Source organism: Ailuropoda melanoleuca, chromosome 17 (assembly GCF_002007445.2).
Source record: "Ailuropoda melanoleuca isolate Jingjing chromosome 17, ASM200744v2, whole genome shotgun sequence".
Classification (NCBI taxonomy): Eukaryota; Metazoa; Chordata; class Mammalia; order Carnivora; family Ursidae; genus Ailuropoda; species Ailuropoda melanoleuca.
This window is the reverse complement of record NC_048234.1, coordinates 41,691,945-41,706,838: the sequence shown is the minus strand read 5'-3', so window position 1 is coordinate 41,706,838 and position 14,894 is coordinate 41,691,945. Positions and strand designations below refer to the sequence as shown.

The window sequence follows — 14,894 nt, the reverse complement described above, 5'->3', positions numbered from 1 at the left end:
AGTAGCAGCAACCACATGAGGATTTATGTGGATCCAATAACCAAAATACTTGGTATATTTTAGGTAGCAACTATCAGCTCTATTTTCCAAAAGCTGACTGTCCGAGCAAAGATACTCTTTTAAGAAAAGTGATTGGGACCAGGAGAACTTAACTATTCCCTGGGAATACTCATAGCAGGCTAAATTTTAGTTTCCTCTCTCCTGGTCATTTATAAACAGTTTTTGTGCTAAAACAAATGGATTTGAAGTCCTTCAGACATTCAGTGTTGAGAAGGGATGTGGACAGGAGATTAAGTCTAAAAATGAATTATACTGATCTTCCCTTTGCAGAAAGCAGAAAATGGAGATTTAAATTGGATAATACCAGACCGATTTATTGCCTTCTGTGGACCTCATTCAAGAACCAAACTTGAAAGCGGTATGCAAAAATAGGGGACCTGGTATAGTTTTGTTATTAAAAAAAGTATCCATCCTGTATTTTCCTTTGAAAGAGGCCAAAGAGTTAAACCACGCTTGTCCATCTTAATTATTTAAATATACTCTGTCATTTTAGTACATCATTCTGCCTGGCTTTTAACTTCTTAAATTAGTGCTTTTCCAGTTATAATCAAGTTGGTATTCAGTCCCTAGTCCAGGTACTCTTTCTGCCCAATTACAGGTAAAATTGTTATCCATTGTTTTCTTTCTGCATTTGACAGCATCTGGTGAATTTCTTTATGTAGGTTACCACCAACATTCTCCTGAGGCTTATATTCCATATTTTAAGAATCACAACGTTACTACCATTATTCGTCTGAATAAAAGGATGTATGATGCCAAACGCTTTACGAATGCTGGTTTCGATCACTATGATCTTTTCTTTGCGGATGGCAGCACGCCTACTGATGCCATCGTCAAAGAATTTCTGGATATTTGTGAAAACGCAGAGGGTGCCATTGCAGTACATTGTAAAGGTACGTTTCCAGGGTTGGCTAAAGAATGGTGGACATGCATGTATGTATGTTTAGAAACACACCATGCCCATTTTGATTATACGCCAGGACACATGAAGCTGCCTTTCTTCTCGTTGTTTGTAAGTTGCTTTTTTCTTAAAACCACTTTATTGAGGTACGATTGACATTAAAAAGCTGCGCATATACAGAGTGCTTTCAAAACCCAAATTTCATATGAAAAGTACAATAAACTAAATTCTATTCATTGGTAACCCTACAAAACCTTATCACACTGAAGTGCATTTATTTAGGGGTGCCAGGGTGGCTCAGTTGGTTAAGTGTCCAACTCTTGGTTTGGGTCAGGTTATGATCTCAGGGTCATGAGATCGAGTCCCGTGTTGGGCTCATGCTCAGCAGGGAGTCTGCTTGAGATTCTCTCTCCCTCTCCCCCTGCTCTTGCACATGTGCACATTCTCTCTAAAATAAGTGAATAAAAAAAAAAGACAAGCATTCATTTATTTCTCAAATATGTATCAGTGCCTTTTGTTTGATATGTTCTAGAATATGTCAGTGAGCAGAGCAGACTTTGGGGGATTCTCCTTTTGGAGCTTATGTTCTAACAAGTTGCTATGTTTTCAGCAGCTAAAGCAGTGCCTTGGCACTTAATAAGTACTGAATGAATGAATGAATGTGTAGTAATACATTGTATGATGTACTAGGGTTTATTTAACTTCTCCCACATTTAATAATGGAAAAAAACAACCAGATAGAGGATCAGAAAGGAAATAGACGATTTGAACAACACGATAAACCAACTAGGAATAACAGACGCACTCATAACATTGCCCCCCAACAAGGGAATACACATTTGTCTCAAATACCCAGAGGCCATGGTAGTAATGTTTGCACATCAGTGAGTTGGTTAATGCCACTGAAATGTACGCCTAAAAATGGTTAATGATCTCCAGATACTGGCCCTAAAGAAACCTAGGTCTTTGAATTACAGGACAAAGANCCATGGTAGTAATGTTTGCACATCAGTGAGTTGGTTAATGCCACTGAAATGTACGCCTAAAAATGGTTAAAACGATCTCCAGATACTGGCCCTAAAGAAACCTAGGTCTTTGAATTACAGGACAAAGAATTTAAAACAGCTGATTAAAAATGCTCAGTGAGCTAAAAGGAAACACAGAAATAAATAAAACCAGGAAAATGATACATGAACAAAAATGTTAAAGTGGTGAACTTCATGTCATGTATATTTTGCCACAATTAAGAAAAAATAAATCATTAAAATCCAACACTGGTTATTTCATTTTGTAAATTATAGTAAGCAGTTGAGGTTACTATCACCCTCATTCAGGGTGGTTTTGGACCCCCCAGCAGACATTTGGCAATGTCTGAAGACATTTTTTTTGTTTTCACAAATTGGGAAGATGCTCGGTGGGTAGAGCCCATGTTGCCCTTAAACAGCCCACAATGCACAGGACAGCGCTCACACCGGCCCCAGATGCCAGTAGTGCTAAGGCTGAGAAACCCTGAGGTTGACTGGTGACGAGTTAAAAACCTGAAGAGGATTTGGTAATGATTGGATCTTTTGTTTTGGAGAGAGAACTGATGACCGTGTAAAGCTTGGATTATTAAGTGGAAAGTGAGATTCATTAGGGAGTGTATTAATTTGCTTGGGGAATCACAGCAGAGTACCACAGACTGTGTGGCTTAAACAAAAGTTATTTTTTCCCAATTTCAGAGGCTAGAAATCTAAGATCAAGATGCCGCTAAGGTTGGTTTCTGGTGAGGCCTCTTCCTGGCTTGTAGGCAGCTGTCTTCTTTTTGTCCTCTGTATACACTCAACTCCTGCTGTCTTTTCCTCTTCTGCTAAGGACACCAGTCCTATTGGATTTGGGGCATTCCCCACGTGACCTTATTTAACCTTAATTACCTCCATAAAGGCCTTTTCCCCAGAGATAGTCACATTGAGAGTTACTACTTTAACATGGATTTTTGGAGAGGCAGGGAGCAGGGGACACAATTCAGTCCATAATACCTCGTTCCCTGGTTGCCCAATGTTCATGTCCTCGTATGACAGCCCATCCCAACAGCCTGCAAAGACTTAATCCATTCCAAAATCAGTGCCAGGTCCAAAGTCTCATCTAAACATCTTCTAAGTCAGGTAATAGGTGACACTCCAGGTGCAATTCCTCCTGAGACAGAATTCTCCCCCAGCTGTGAACTTGTGGAACCTGACAAGTTAAGCGCATCTCAAATACAATAGTGGACATGCCTCGGGTAGGCCTTCGCATTCCAAATGAGAGAAATCAGGAAGAAGAAAGGTCTGACAGGTCCCAAGCAAGTGTCCAAAACCTGGCAAGGTAAATGCTTTTAGATCTTAAGGCTCAGAAATAACCCTCTGGTTCATTCCCTGTCACGCAGGCCCACTTGGGTAGCAGCCGTGCCCCTGAGATTGTGGGCAGAAATAGTCTGACCCACTGACCACAGAGCTGGCCCTACCCTTTGCAACCCAGGAGTAGACAGCCTTGCCCCTGGGGCTTATGGTAGCAGTGGTAGGCTTGTTGGTCCCTTGGGGTTATGCTTCCCTTTTCTTGAAGGATGAGGCATGTTTCCAGTGAGATATTTCTGTTACCCCTGTTAGAATCCCAGAAACCTGAAAGCCTTCCTTTATTTCATCCTCTGTGTATCTCCTTTAGTTCGGACTGGCAGTGTGTCTGTTTGGTATAATCAGTCCCAACACTGTTTTTGGCTTCTGCTGAGATGGCTGATTAGATCCGTAGGTAATCACTTTATGGAGTGGATCATTGACTACACTGTTGGTGTTCACTCCAGAACACACTTTCTCACTATTTGTAATATGGATAGGCTTAGAATTTTCTAAATGTTTAGTTTCTGTTTTGCTTAACAATTCCTTCTTCAGTTCATCTGTCTTCTCTCGTGTTTTACTGTAATAAGGAGAAGCCAGGCTGTACCTTCAATACTTTGCTTATAAATCTCCTTTGCTAAATATCCAAGGTTGTCACTCACAAGTTCTCCCTTCTGGGGTATTTTAGCAATCTCCATGTCCAGGCTGTATCCCATACCAATTAAATCAGAATTCTGGAAGTGAGACCCAGTATTTTTTAACACTCTTCAGGTGATTACTGTGTGCATCCAAACTTAAGAACGACTGTCGAGGGAAGCAGAGTCATGGGAAGCCTTCTAAAAAATTGTGCCTGCCCAACCCAGTTCTGGAGTACATGAGACCAGGTCCCTTTGGTTTGTTTCTTTTTCTAGCTGGCCTCGGACGAACAGGCACTCTGATAGCCTGCTACATCATGAAGCATTACAGGATGACAGCAGCTGAGACCATTGCCTGGGTCCGAATCTGCAGGCCTGGCTCTGTGATTGGACCGCAGCAACAATTTTTGGTGATGTAAGTAGACAGAGAACCTTTGTAATTCCTCAGGGAACACATGGGTCTGGAAAATGATGGGAAGTAGGATTTTTCTTAGTCTCCAGTAACAACAGATAGTCTGTAGGAGAGAATCGTTTGCATGTGTCTTTGTGGAAAAGCTGTATTTTGATGATATTATTTAAATGCTCTAGGAAACAGGCAAGCCTCTGGTTGGAAGGTGACTATTTTCGTCAAAAGTTAAGGGGTCAGGAGAATGGAAAACACAGAGCAGCTGTCTCAAAACTCCTCTTGGCTGTTGATGACATTTCAATCAATGGGGTCGAAAATCAAGACAAGCAAGAACCTGAACTGGTAATCGAACCATCCCCGTCACGCTGTTGTCATTGTTTTCAGTGCTGTTGAGGACCTTCTAGGGCATGGGGAAAATTGTAGATAAAATAATAAAGCACATTTTGAGGGATTATTGTCACACATTTTTTTTTTTAATACTTCTAGCCACCTCTAGGAACTTTTTACTCAAAATAGTTAAAATAAGGTCATATGTCCATAAAACTAGAATTGTTTTACTCACTATGCACTGGAAAAAAGAGGTATGTGAAGTAAGCTCGTTAGGTGGACCTAGGGACGCCTCCCTGTGTGCCCCCTGCCCCACCTTTTTCCCATTTTGCCACAGTTGATTTAGGGAACCAGTTGTTCTCAAATGGAAAACTTTAAAGAATCGAGACTTTAGGGGGTAGTGGCACTATATTGAGTGGTGGCAAGTGGATTTGAAATTTTAAAAAGGATGTTTTCATTATTGAAAACCCGTTATGCCTCCTCACAGTATTTTTTATAACAAGAGTGCTATAGAGTTCTGTGTCTGTAAAGTCAGCTTTTGGTTGTCTTAAAATGTGACCTGTAGCTTTATTTTGAAAGCAGCAAAGTTTTTAGAGTTCAGCAGTTTGTTTGTATGTGTATATGGATATATGTAGCTTCTGTGCTTTGTGGCCTTAATAAGTACAACCGAAGTCACTAGCTCAGTGTTTTTTTACTTGTACAGTACAGTGAGGATGACGAAATCCATGGAGTGACACAAGGTGATAGACTTCGGGCCCTGAAAAGCAGAAGACAGTCAAAACCAAACGCTATTCCCCTCACGTGAGTCTGGTTTCCTTTGTGTGGTTGGTGTTATTTGATATGTATACGCGTCCTTTGTGAGCATTTTTTCCTGTATGTTTTTCTCCATAGTTGCAAGCCCATTATCCCACTTTGCAATGGTTATTTACATTATTTAAAATCTAGGGGTGCTGAACAGGAAGCTCTTGGCTGTACCTTACCTCCGTCTTCTGTTGTAACCTCACTAGCTTCTGTGTACAGGAAAGCAGTATTGGGAATGCTTTTTTCACATGCTTAATCACCATGTGACGTCCTCATGAGCGTGGCAGCAGATGTAAACCACAGAATAACAGATTTGTCCATAGTTACTGAGATTGTGAGTGTCCCTAAATTCATTACCATATTATAGACAGTTTGTTTAGATATGGTAGAATTTAATCAGTGATGACATTGTGGTTTAATGTCCTGTTATTTTAGGGTAATAATGAACTAGATTAAATAATAATTTTGTATTTTTTGTTTGAGGAGTTATTTTCAAGTTACAGAAGAAGGTTTAGTATGGGGATGGGAAGTTTCATTGTTAGTGTGTATGCCCACCTGGACTTGGTTATGTAAGTGCTAATTGGGATTCAACCTCATGGAACATCTAGGATTGTTAGAAAAATACGTAGCATTTAAAAACTTGGCCATTGCACTTTTTTCTAGTATATTCTTTAGTATATGCTTTCATTTATGTTGTTGGATTCCTTCCTTATAGTAACTTTCCTTTTCATTGTGGGGAACCACATTTCCAGTTATGTTCTTTTCTTTTTTTTAGGGGGAGAGGGGCAGAGGGGGAGGGAGAGAGAGAATCTTAAGCAGACTCCATGCCCAGCGTGGAGCCCAATGCAGGGCTCAATCCCACAGCCCCGAGATCATGACCTGAGCCGACGTTTAACCGACTGAGCCACCCAGGCGCCCCTCCAGTTATGGTTTTTTTTGGGGGTGATGGAGACAGTCGTTTTGTTCAGTAATCATCTTGTAATATGGTAAAGGCCTAATGATATCATACATGGTCATGGCAGAGAAGAACGGGCCTTCTTTTTAATTAACAGTGCTTCTTCACTGGCATCTCCTTCTTACCTAAAGTTCTGAAGTAGAATTACACGGAAGGCATGTGTCCTCGTGGGCCCCTGCCTTGGGACGTTCTTAAAAGACCCACGGAAAAGAAGGAAGCTGTAAAGGGCCATGTGAATGAGAGGCGTCAGCATTCCCAGAGCCTTCTCTGCAGTGTGGTGGTACAGCATGAAACTGAGAAAGCTCTACGAACGGTGCATTTTATGTCGTTTATTTATTTAACTCCAGATGCCACTTAGATTTTAATTTCAGTAAGTCTTCATCTAAGGCCTTCATGGTTCTTTTTATTTGGAAATATCGTAGGTCCTCCAGATAATCCTTCCGAGGTCAGAGGAGGCATGATAGGGATGAGCAGTTCCCTAGAGCAACGCTCAAACTTCACCGTGCGTTTGAGTCTCCTGGGGGTTTGTCAGAATGCAGATTATGGTTTTGGGCCTGGGGGGTGGTCTGTGACTGCATTTCTAGCAAGCTTCCAGTATCACAGGCACTGCTGATCCAGGGCTTGGGGCCACAAGCCCTAGAACATGGGTGATTTGTGGGTTGCTTTTAGTCGTGCCCAGGTTTTTTGTTTTGTTTTTATGAATCTACACCATCCAGTTTATTTCTCAAAAGCTTCTGATGAAAAGTCAACTTGGGAGTTGGGATGGGAATTCTGCTTAGTCAAAAGTTCCTGTTAAATAGGGCTTCTAGGAGATTTCCTTCAGTAACTCTGAGTCTGCTACCTTGTGAATCTGTGTTCTGGAGGGGTCACATCACTTGTTGCTCTTTTCTATAGATGAGACAATAAAAGTCTCTTTCGTAGCTGATAGGCTTGTGGCAATACAGAAGAAGACAATGAATGAAGCCTAAAATTCTAACTATTGTTGGAAACCAGAAGGCGACAAGAGATGTGTTCCCGTTCACCTTGGTGTGTGAGGTGTCCCGGGGTGAAAGCGCAGTGGTCAGTGGTGGCTGAAGGAGAGACCAGCCTCCACTATCACTTGTGACGGAGCACACTTCACCTCACCCCCAGAGGGACACCGGCCCTTCTCTCTGAAGCATTTGGCCTAAGTTATAAACCAAGGAAAATGGTTAAAGTTTAAAAAAATAATAAAATAAAGCGCTAGTTAAGGTCCCTTTAGTTGTAATTATAGTCCTGAAACCATGTAGAATAGCTCCCAAGATGTCTGTCTCCTTCCCGTACACAAAATTAAACTTTTAGGCCGCACTTTTTTTTTTTTTTAAAGATTTTATTTATTTATTTGGCAGAGATAGAGACAGCCAGCGAGAGAGGGAACACAAGCAGGGGGAGTGGGAGAGGAAGAAGCAGGCCCGTAGCAGAGGAGCCTGATGTGGGGCTCGATCCCATAACGCTGGGATCACACCCTGAGCCGAAGGCAGACAAGGCAGATGCTTAACCTTAACTGCTGTGCCACTCAGGCGCCCCTAGGCCGTACTTTTAAAGGAAAAGACAAATGCTAAAATCCCTTTAAGCTCTGAAGTGTAAAAACCCTGGGGAATTTTAGATTGCTCTGGGTAGATTTCCCTTTCCCCTCCTCTACAACATTTTACTTACCCTTCTTCTGCTTTTTCAAACCCTCCTTGCTGTTGGAATCCTCCCTTTTTTGCTGTTATGTGTAGTTCTTCTGGCCCTAAAAGAAGAGGTTAGTTGGGGATTTCCTTTCCTTCCAAAGTGGTGGTGGTATTTCAGAAATAAAAGAGAGAGAGAGTTTTCAACAGCAGCTTGGGCTGAGAAATTTCAGTTCAGTCCCCACCTCCTGATTCTGACCCCTCTAGCACTGTGGGTAACCTGTTTTGCTTCACTGTTGGTACTTAGCCGAATAAAAATATTTATAAGAAGGAAAGTTAGTGAAAAATATATAAGTACTGGTGATTCTTAAGAGCAAGTTTACAGTACTCAAAATAGTATTCCAATTATTGTTTTCTATTTTACAAACAGTATTTGGGGGAGAGTTAAAGTTGTTAGACACTGTAAAGTAGTCCTTTTCTCAGAGTCTGATCCCGACTGCCACGAAGACAGTAAATCACGCAGCACCGTGACTTTGACGTGATCTGCAGGACGTGATGGCAAGTGTATTATCGTCCGTGCTAAAACAGATTTGGTAGATTTTATACTTTCCTCCCTGCTGCCTGTCTTTCTGCATACTGATCATTTCTGCTAGGTTTGTTAGGGTTAAATGAACTGTGTGAAGAGTCAAGTGTACCCTACCTGGGAATAAGGTGAAAATACAGACCTAATTTGCTTTAAATCTCGCTTAACAGCACAGTATGGATGGGTGTGCTCTCATCATTGGAAAATAACTCTATGCCATGAGCTTTCATAGAAGAACAATGAAAAATTTGTGACAGAGACACTTGGGTATTCGGACCATTCCGCCTTTAAGATCACTGTTAAATCAGTAGCTGCAAATGAAACTTGGGGTGGATAGAGAGTCCTCTAGTGTTCCTAGACCAGTTTTTCTGTTCTGTCTAAATACTAAGCCCCTGTAATCTTAGCATATATTAGTAGGTTTGTGTTTTTGTGGAAGGAGTGAGTGCCAGGTGTAACTTGCAGGGTGAGGTTAGATTCGATTTCAGGTCCATCCTTAGCGTAATCCCTTGTCGCCGGATACCATAAACCTGTTCAGTGGTTGCGATGACAAGGACACCGATAAAGATCGCATAGTAAGCCAGAACAGTCGCTTATGACTTGATCAGCCCAGTGCTCGCACAAAGCAAATACTCAATAGAGCCTTTGATGTTTGGTCACATGTGTCCTGGTGACCATTTGGAAGTAGCTGGATGGAGTCACCACTCTTCAGACTGTGAGGTTTCCTTCTTCACTGCCAAAAACTAGACCCCTGGAGAATGGGCTGAAAGCCAAGTTTGGCCACAAGAGGAGAATGAATGAGGAAAACAACTGAGGACATTTATATAATGTTGATACATAGGGGAAATTTTCCTCATTTTGTGTTGCTCAGGATTGGGTGTGCTTCCCTAGTCCTTATTTTCAGAATATGCAGCTTGCCTGAACTAGATGATGCCGTATGGGCCTGCGTTGAAGTGAGATCAGTTCCTCTGTGCTGTGTTCTTTTATGGTTGTGCCTCCTGTGAGTCATTGTTAACTATCAGTCCAGGGCTGCTGCTTGTCGTTTGGCTGGTTTTCCCTCCTTTTTCTCTGGTTTGCTTTAGTTTTCTGTGTGTGCGTATCTTGTGCTTTTTGAAGAATTTCAGTCCTGTAACTACAACTCTGATTTCTGTATCACACAGTTAAGCTAACATGGGGCAGTTATCCAGCTAGAGATTGGGTCTCATCTTTTGTTACCAAATAACCAGATCAGTTTAAAACTGAAGATAGCATTTTCTCCCCCACATAAAATAGCAAAACTCCGTCCTCGTTTCCCACCCCTTTGTATCTATCACAGGGTGTCTAGAATTCACACGTGGCCTTATTTATTTATTATTTTATTTATTTTGCCTTCCCAATTTGAACATCTGTTCTTTCCCCTTCACCCCTTTCCAGATGTTCCCTAGCTGTGCTGACCTCTGCACTGTGTAGTGTTGTCATCTGGTGGATTGTTTGTGACTACATTCTTCCCATCCTGCTATTCTGTCTTGATGGTTTCAGAACACAGTAGCCGTCGGGACCCTTTGACAAATAGCTGCTGTGTAAGTGTCCCATATTCCATTTCTCTGTGTGGTCACCTCTGGTGGCCAGTGTGTTTCTTATGGTGCATGTTTTTCTCACTGTCAGCTCTCCTAGCTTTGTTGGTTTGCCTCTTTTCAAAGGTTCTTTTTTTCTGAAACTTCTCAATTAATGGGATGGTGGTGGGGGGAGGCCTTCCCTGATCCTTTCCTGTACGGATATTAAAAATAACAAATTTTGTTTTTAAGTTGTGCTTAACTCTCCACGCATTTTTTGAAATAGCCATTTCTAAAGTCACTGAAGTAGGTTTTTTTCCCTATCAAAAATATTTAGTGAGTTTGGGATAATTGGGGTGGTTTTCTTTCAGTCAATTTCCCAGAGTAAGTATCTTCAGCATATCCTTTTCAATCTAGCAAAAAAGAATTTGCCCACTGATCTTCTGCTGTTAGTAGAGATTTGCTTTTGCAGCTAGTGAGCCTTGCATCGTGTTTCACCTTCAGCTTTGCCATTGGACACTGTGCCCTTAGCCGCAGCTATTTGCCTGCCAAGTCTTCTGTCTTGAGCAAGCAGAATCTTCTCCTGGGCTTCATTTCACATCCTCCCCTGTGGGGAATACAGTTAGTACAGTTCTCAAAAATGATGTTTAGTGGAAATAGGACAGCAGAGAAGACTGGAGTCCCTTGTTCAGCCTCGTGTTTCTGCATGATTGTCACTGGGCTTACTTCCTCCCACTTTACTTTTCCAGGAGTAATCAAAACTCCCTTATTAGGTGACTATAGCAGATACTGTATTCTCTTGATATCTTTCACCCGTAAGCAAAGACCTTAACAGTGAACAGACTTCTGTTCTGCAGTAGAATGTGGCAGGAAGCTTCCCCGGGGAACACCGTGCAGTTGTGACCAAGAGTACCGGAAGGAGGGTGTGTCTTGCGAGACTGTGGTTCACCACTGCCCTCTGAGGTCCAGGCTGCATTCTTCTTTCTCTGAAACTCTTCCTTTAGCTCATATTTCAAGAATTTGTTCTCTTGTTCCAACTTGGACTTGGGATTTATAAAGGAATATGAAAGTTCTTTCTAGGATCTCCTCCAAAGTGGAATTCCATTGCAACCAACTCTTGTACTTTGTGGCTTCACGGAGTGTCTCCAGATGCTAGAAAAGATGTAAAAATCCAGCAGACACCATTCTTTTCAAAATTAAGGCAAGGCTGCTTAACATGTTCCTATTATGACATTTTCTTGAATATCTTATTAATACAAGTTTATTATTGTATAGGCAGATACACGATATTTCTGATATGGATAATCTTTTTGGTTTTTTTCCTTTATTCCTCTTACTAAGCTTAGATTTCTGCGTATTCTGACTCAAGTTCATCATGCACTGCATCGATTTATTCCCAGACTGCTCTGAGTGGGAAAGGTATTTCGAATAGGTGGGGTTCTAAATGGGTGGAATCATTGCTAATAATACGTAGGCACTTTGTGGTTGTATTATTTTTCCCAGGGTAAGTTCAAGAATGGTTTCTATCAGACACCTTTCTTTTCACTATTCTATGTAAGATATAATCTTTTTTTTATTGTTATTACTGATATTTGCCATTGCATTTGTAGACCCAAAGCAGAGTATTCAGTTTCCCTTGCCTGACTAATTTGGAATTACAGAAACAAACATTGTACCTTCAGCAGTAACAGTGATGTAAACAGGAATAATCCTTGCAGCTATCTTTTGAGGGGACTACTTACGGTCACCGTTGCTGGTATTCACCTCTGTTGGCTGTTGACTTGGCATGGCCTGATCGGTCGTTACCTGGCATGCCTGGAAAATCAGACTCTCACACACCTCAGATGGCTTCATCAGATTCTGAGACAGTGGCAGAGGTGTGTCTGAAGGTTGTGGGGCCTCAGGCCCGTCATTCTGAAAGCTTGTTCTGCGTCAGTGGATAACCAAGTGTAAATAGTGCATAGTTGCACTGATGGATTCTTTTCTTGGCATTGAACATTTATGTTCAAAGCATTTTGTAGTTTGAGAGGTAAGAGGGCTGGCTCGTCAGTTACTTGCTTTGCTGAATGCCTCAAGTTGCAAGTCTCAGTCTCGGAATACCGGGTCTCAGAAGCGGCTGCAAAGAAGTGAACTGTTGCATGGGCAAGACCTAAAAAGCAGGACTGCGGATTCTGCCAGGGAAAGATGGAAGGGAGAAAATACGTACGTAGAATATTTCTCTGCAAGGCCGTGTGCTTGTCCTGGTTTGCACAAGGTGGGAAGTGGTGGGCTCCCACGTACCCTGTGGCAGAGTGACTGCGTCACTAGTTTGCCAGCTTATTCCGCTCTGTGGTGTGGTGGGGAGTTGATCCCAGGCATCTGAGTGTAGCTGCTGGGGGGTTCCAGATTCTGATGCGTAACCTACAGATGAAGTAACTGCTGTGTTCTTAGTGACCTGAGTCTCTACTGGCGTGATTAATGCATTCCAAGTTTCTGTCACGCTTTTATTTTCAAAAAATTCACATAAATTATTTACATTAATTTTATAAGGAAAGATACTTTTTAAAAGATGGTTCCCATCAGCCTGAAATTTGATTTAGCAGCAATTTCTTTTTTCAAATAGTAAACATTTCAGTAGTAATTAATTTAAGAAATCAGGATTTAAATTTCCTAAGCAAGTAACGTATAAGCTCTTGTTTTTATTCTCATGTTAATGATTTTACAGGGTGGTGATTGTCTCTACTTTCGGCCATAAGTGGCCTCAAATTATTTGACAGGTTGGTGTGGTATTTCCAAAAAGCCAACAGGGATCTAATGTTCTCCATTTGTATAGATGGAGAGAAACACCAGGAGCCTCGTGGAGCAGGTGCGAGGCTTCAGGACCACAGCGGCAGCACCGCACACTGGGCCTGGGCTTCAGAAATGGCGGTGGAGTTTGGCGGTGGTTTTGTTTTTCTTTGTGAAAAATTCTGTGTTCAAATCCTGTTAATAGAGACCATTCTCCTGCCCCCCCCCCATTTAATATGATTAGAAGGATTTTTAAGTCCTTGTTTCGGAGGTAGAATTCCTATACCAGGGCAACTGGTTGCCTTCTTCCATCAAACAACTGTCTTCATATACCTTTTCTATTTTGTTAGAATGATAAACTTTGTCAGAAATCCTGAGTCAAGCATTGGTTCATTTACCCAGGATCAGTTTCCCTCTGAGACCGAAGGCCTGTTTTGCAGGCTTTGAGAACTACTATGGAGATAAAGTGAAACAGCTGAGAGAGCAGCCCCTCCCGCGCCCCCCACCCCCCAACAGCTTGGAAACCGCTGACCTCCAGCTGCCACTCTGGTACACTGCCACGCGTTGCTTTTTTTTAGTGATGAGAAGTACGGAGTTTTACTAAATGCTGAATATGCTGTGTTTTGGGTAATACAAGAATTTACTGATCTTTGCTACATTTCGAGGACCCGGCTTTGGTTATTAATTAACACGGCAGTAACCCAGGCACAGGAGGTGGGACCCCTCGTCGGTTGTAATGGTTTCTGTTTACTCTCATGAGCTGGGTTCTCCTAAGTTGTCACCGGCTCTCAGCTTCGTTTGGACAGGAGAGGAGGAAACTTATTTTTAAGGCAGTGTTTTCTCTTACAGATAAGTAAAAGTTGAGTATATATAAATGTGTGTGTATGCAGTTCAGCATTTTGGTCATTATCTGTTGAAGAAAAGAATTGCACATAAAATCTTTTGATGTTTTCTCTATGACCGTTCAGTGAGGAATTACAAAACACCCTCTGCTTTTGAGCAAGGTATTTTATGTGGGCTTTATCTGAGGGTGTTCATCTGACTCATGAATTTGCCTCCTGGGCAACCTACACCCATAGGCATCAGTTCCTTGAGATTATTTTAGAGTTTAATTAAATCGAGTTTCACAAAATTTAAACAGTTTTGCTTTCATGTTAATGGTACTTAGTGATTTAGTAAGTAGTTATAATCTAGACAAAGTTCAAATTGTACTTGAACGTATTTTTAAAACTTGAAGTGTCATATAACATTAGTATTTAGATTTGGGGTTTATTGCCCATACTTTCAGCTCCTAAGGGTGACAATCTTAAAGATTTTTATATTCGCAATCTTTAGAATTTGGGGGTTTAAAATGATTTCTTGTTTTCATGACTAGAATTCTGAGAATCTACTTTGACTTTGGGGCACAAAGATTTGTTTTACTGATTGATTTCTTTGGTGTGGAAATTGCTTAAAATGCCAGGTCATTTGTTTTCTAAAAGCAAAGTATATTCTGGTTATCTCTGTATAACCTTCATGGGAACATGAAAAAGACTTTGATGTGAAAATGTGTTTCAGATTTTTTTGGCAGATGTGTTTATGGAAAATCCTACCAATTCTCCGTAAAATAATTTGCCACTGAAGTGCAAAAACGCCTTCCTCTGTCAAGTATTGGAAAATTGTTCCAGTGAATATGATCTTATTTTTTTCCAACGGTTTTCAGAGTGATCCTTCAGCCCAGTGTTGAGAGCTGTAAGACACCTGAACCCCACGTTTCGGGCAGTGCAGGCGTTACTAAAAGAATCACCAGATCTGCTTCAAGAAGAAGCAGTTTCAAAAGGTGAGAAAAGAATCCTACTCTTCTGAAAAGTTCCAAGCATTGGTTTTTCAGTTTAATTTTCTGGAGATAGGAATGAAGAGAGGAAGAGAGGAGAAAGCGGAGTCCCTGTGATAGGAAATTAATCAAATGTGTTTGA

At 41.4% G+C, this 14,894-nt stretch overlaps 1 protein-coding gene across 11 annotated transcripts in view; it reads left to right on the top strand.

Annotated features, from left to right (window-relative positions):
* The window catches only part of CDC14B (cell division cycle 14B), a 103,157-nt gene that overhangs the window by 75,183 nt on the left and 13,080 nt on the right, over positions 1 to 14,894 (top strand). For 6 of the 11 annotated variants that reach the window (XM_034647234.1, XM_034647233.1, XM_002928716.4 and 3 more), the window contains exons 8-13: positions 331 to 418; positions 723 to 953; positions 4,221 to 4,359; positions 4,533 to 4,692; positions 5,381 to 5,478; positions 14,642 to 14,758. In XM_034647234.1, the coding sequence (XP_034503125.1) occupies positions 331 to 418; positions 723 to 953; positions 4,221 to 4,359; positions 4,533 to 4,692; positions 5,381 to 5,478; positions 14,642 to 14,758 (833 nt within the window). Of the gene's footprint in view, positions 1 to 330; positions 419 to 722; positions 954 to 4,220; positions 4,360 to 4,532; positions 4,693 to 5,380; positions 5,479 to 10,054; positions 10,201 to 14,641; positions 14,759 to 14,894 lie in introns of all 11 variants that reach the window. The other 5 variants (XM_034647232.1, XM_034647238.1, XM_034647237.1 and 2 more) reach the window with 2 other exon arrangements.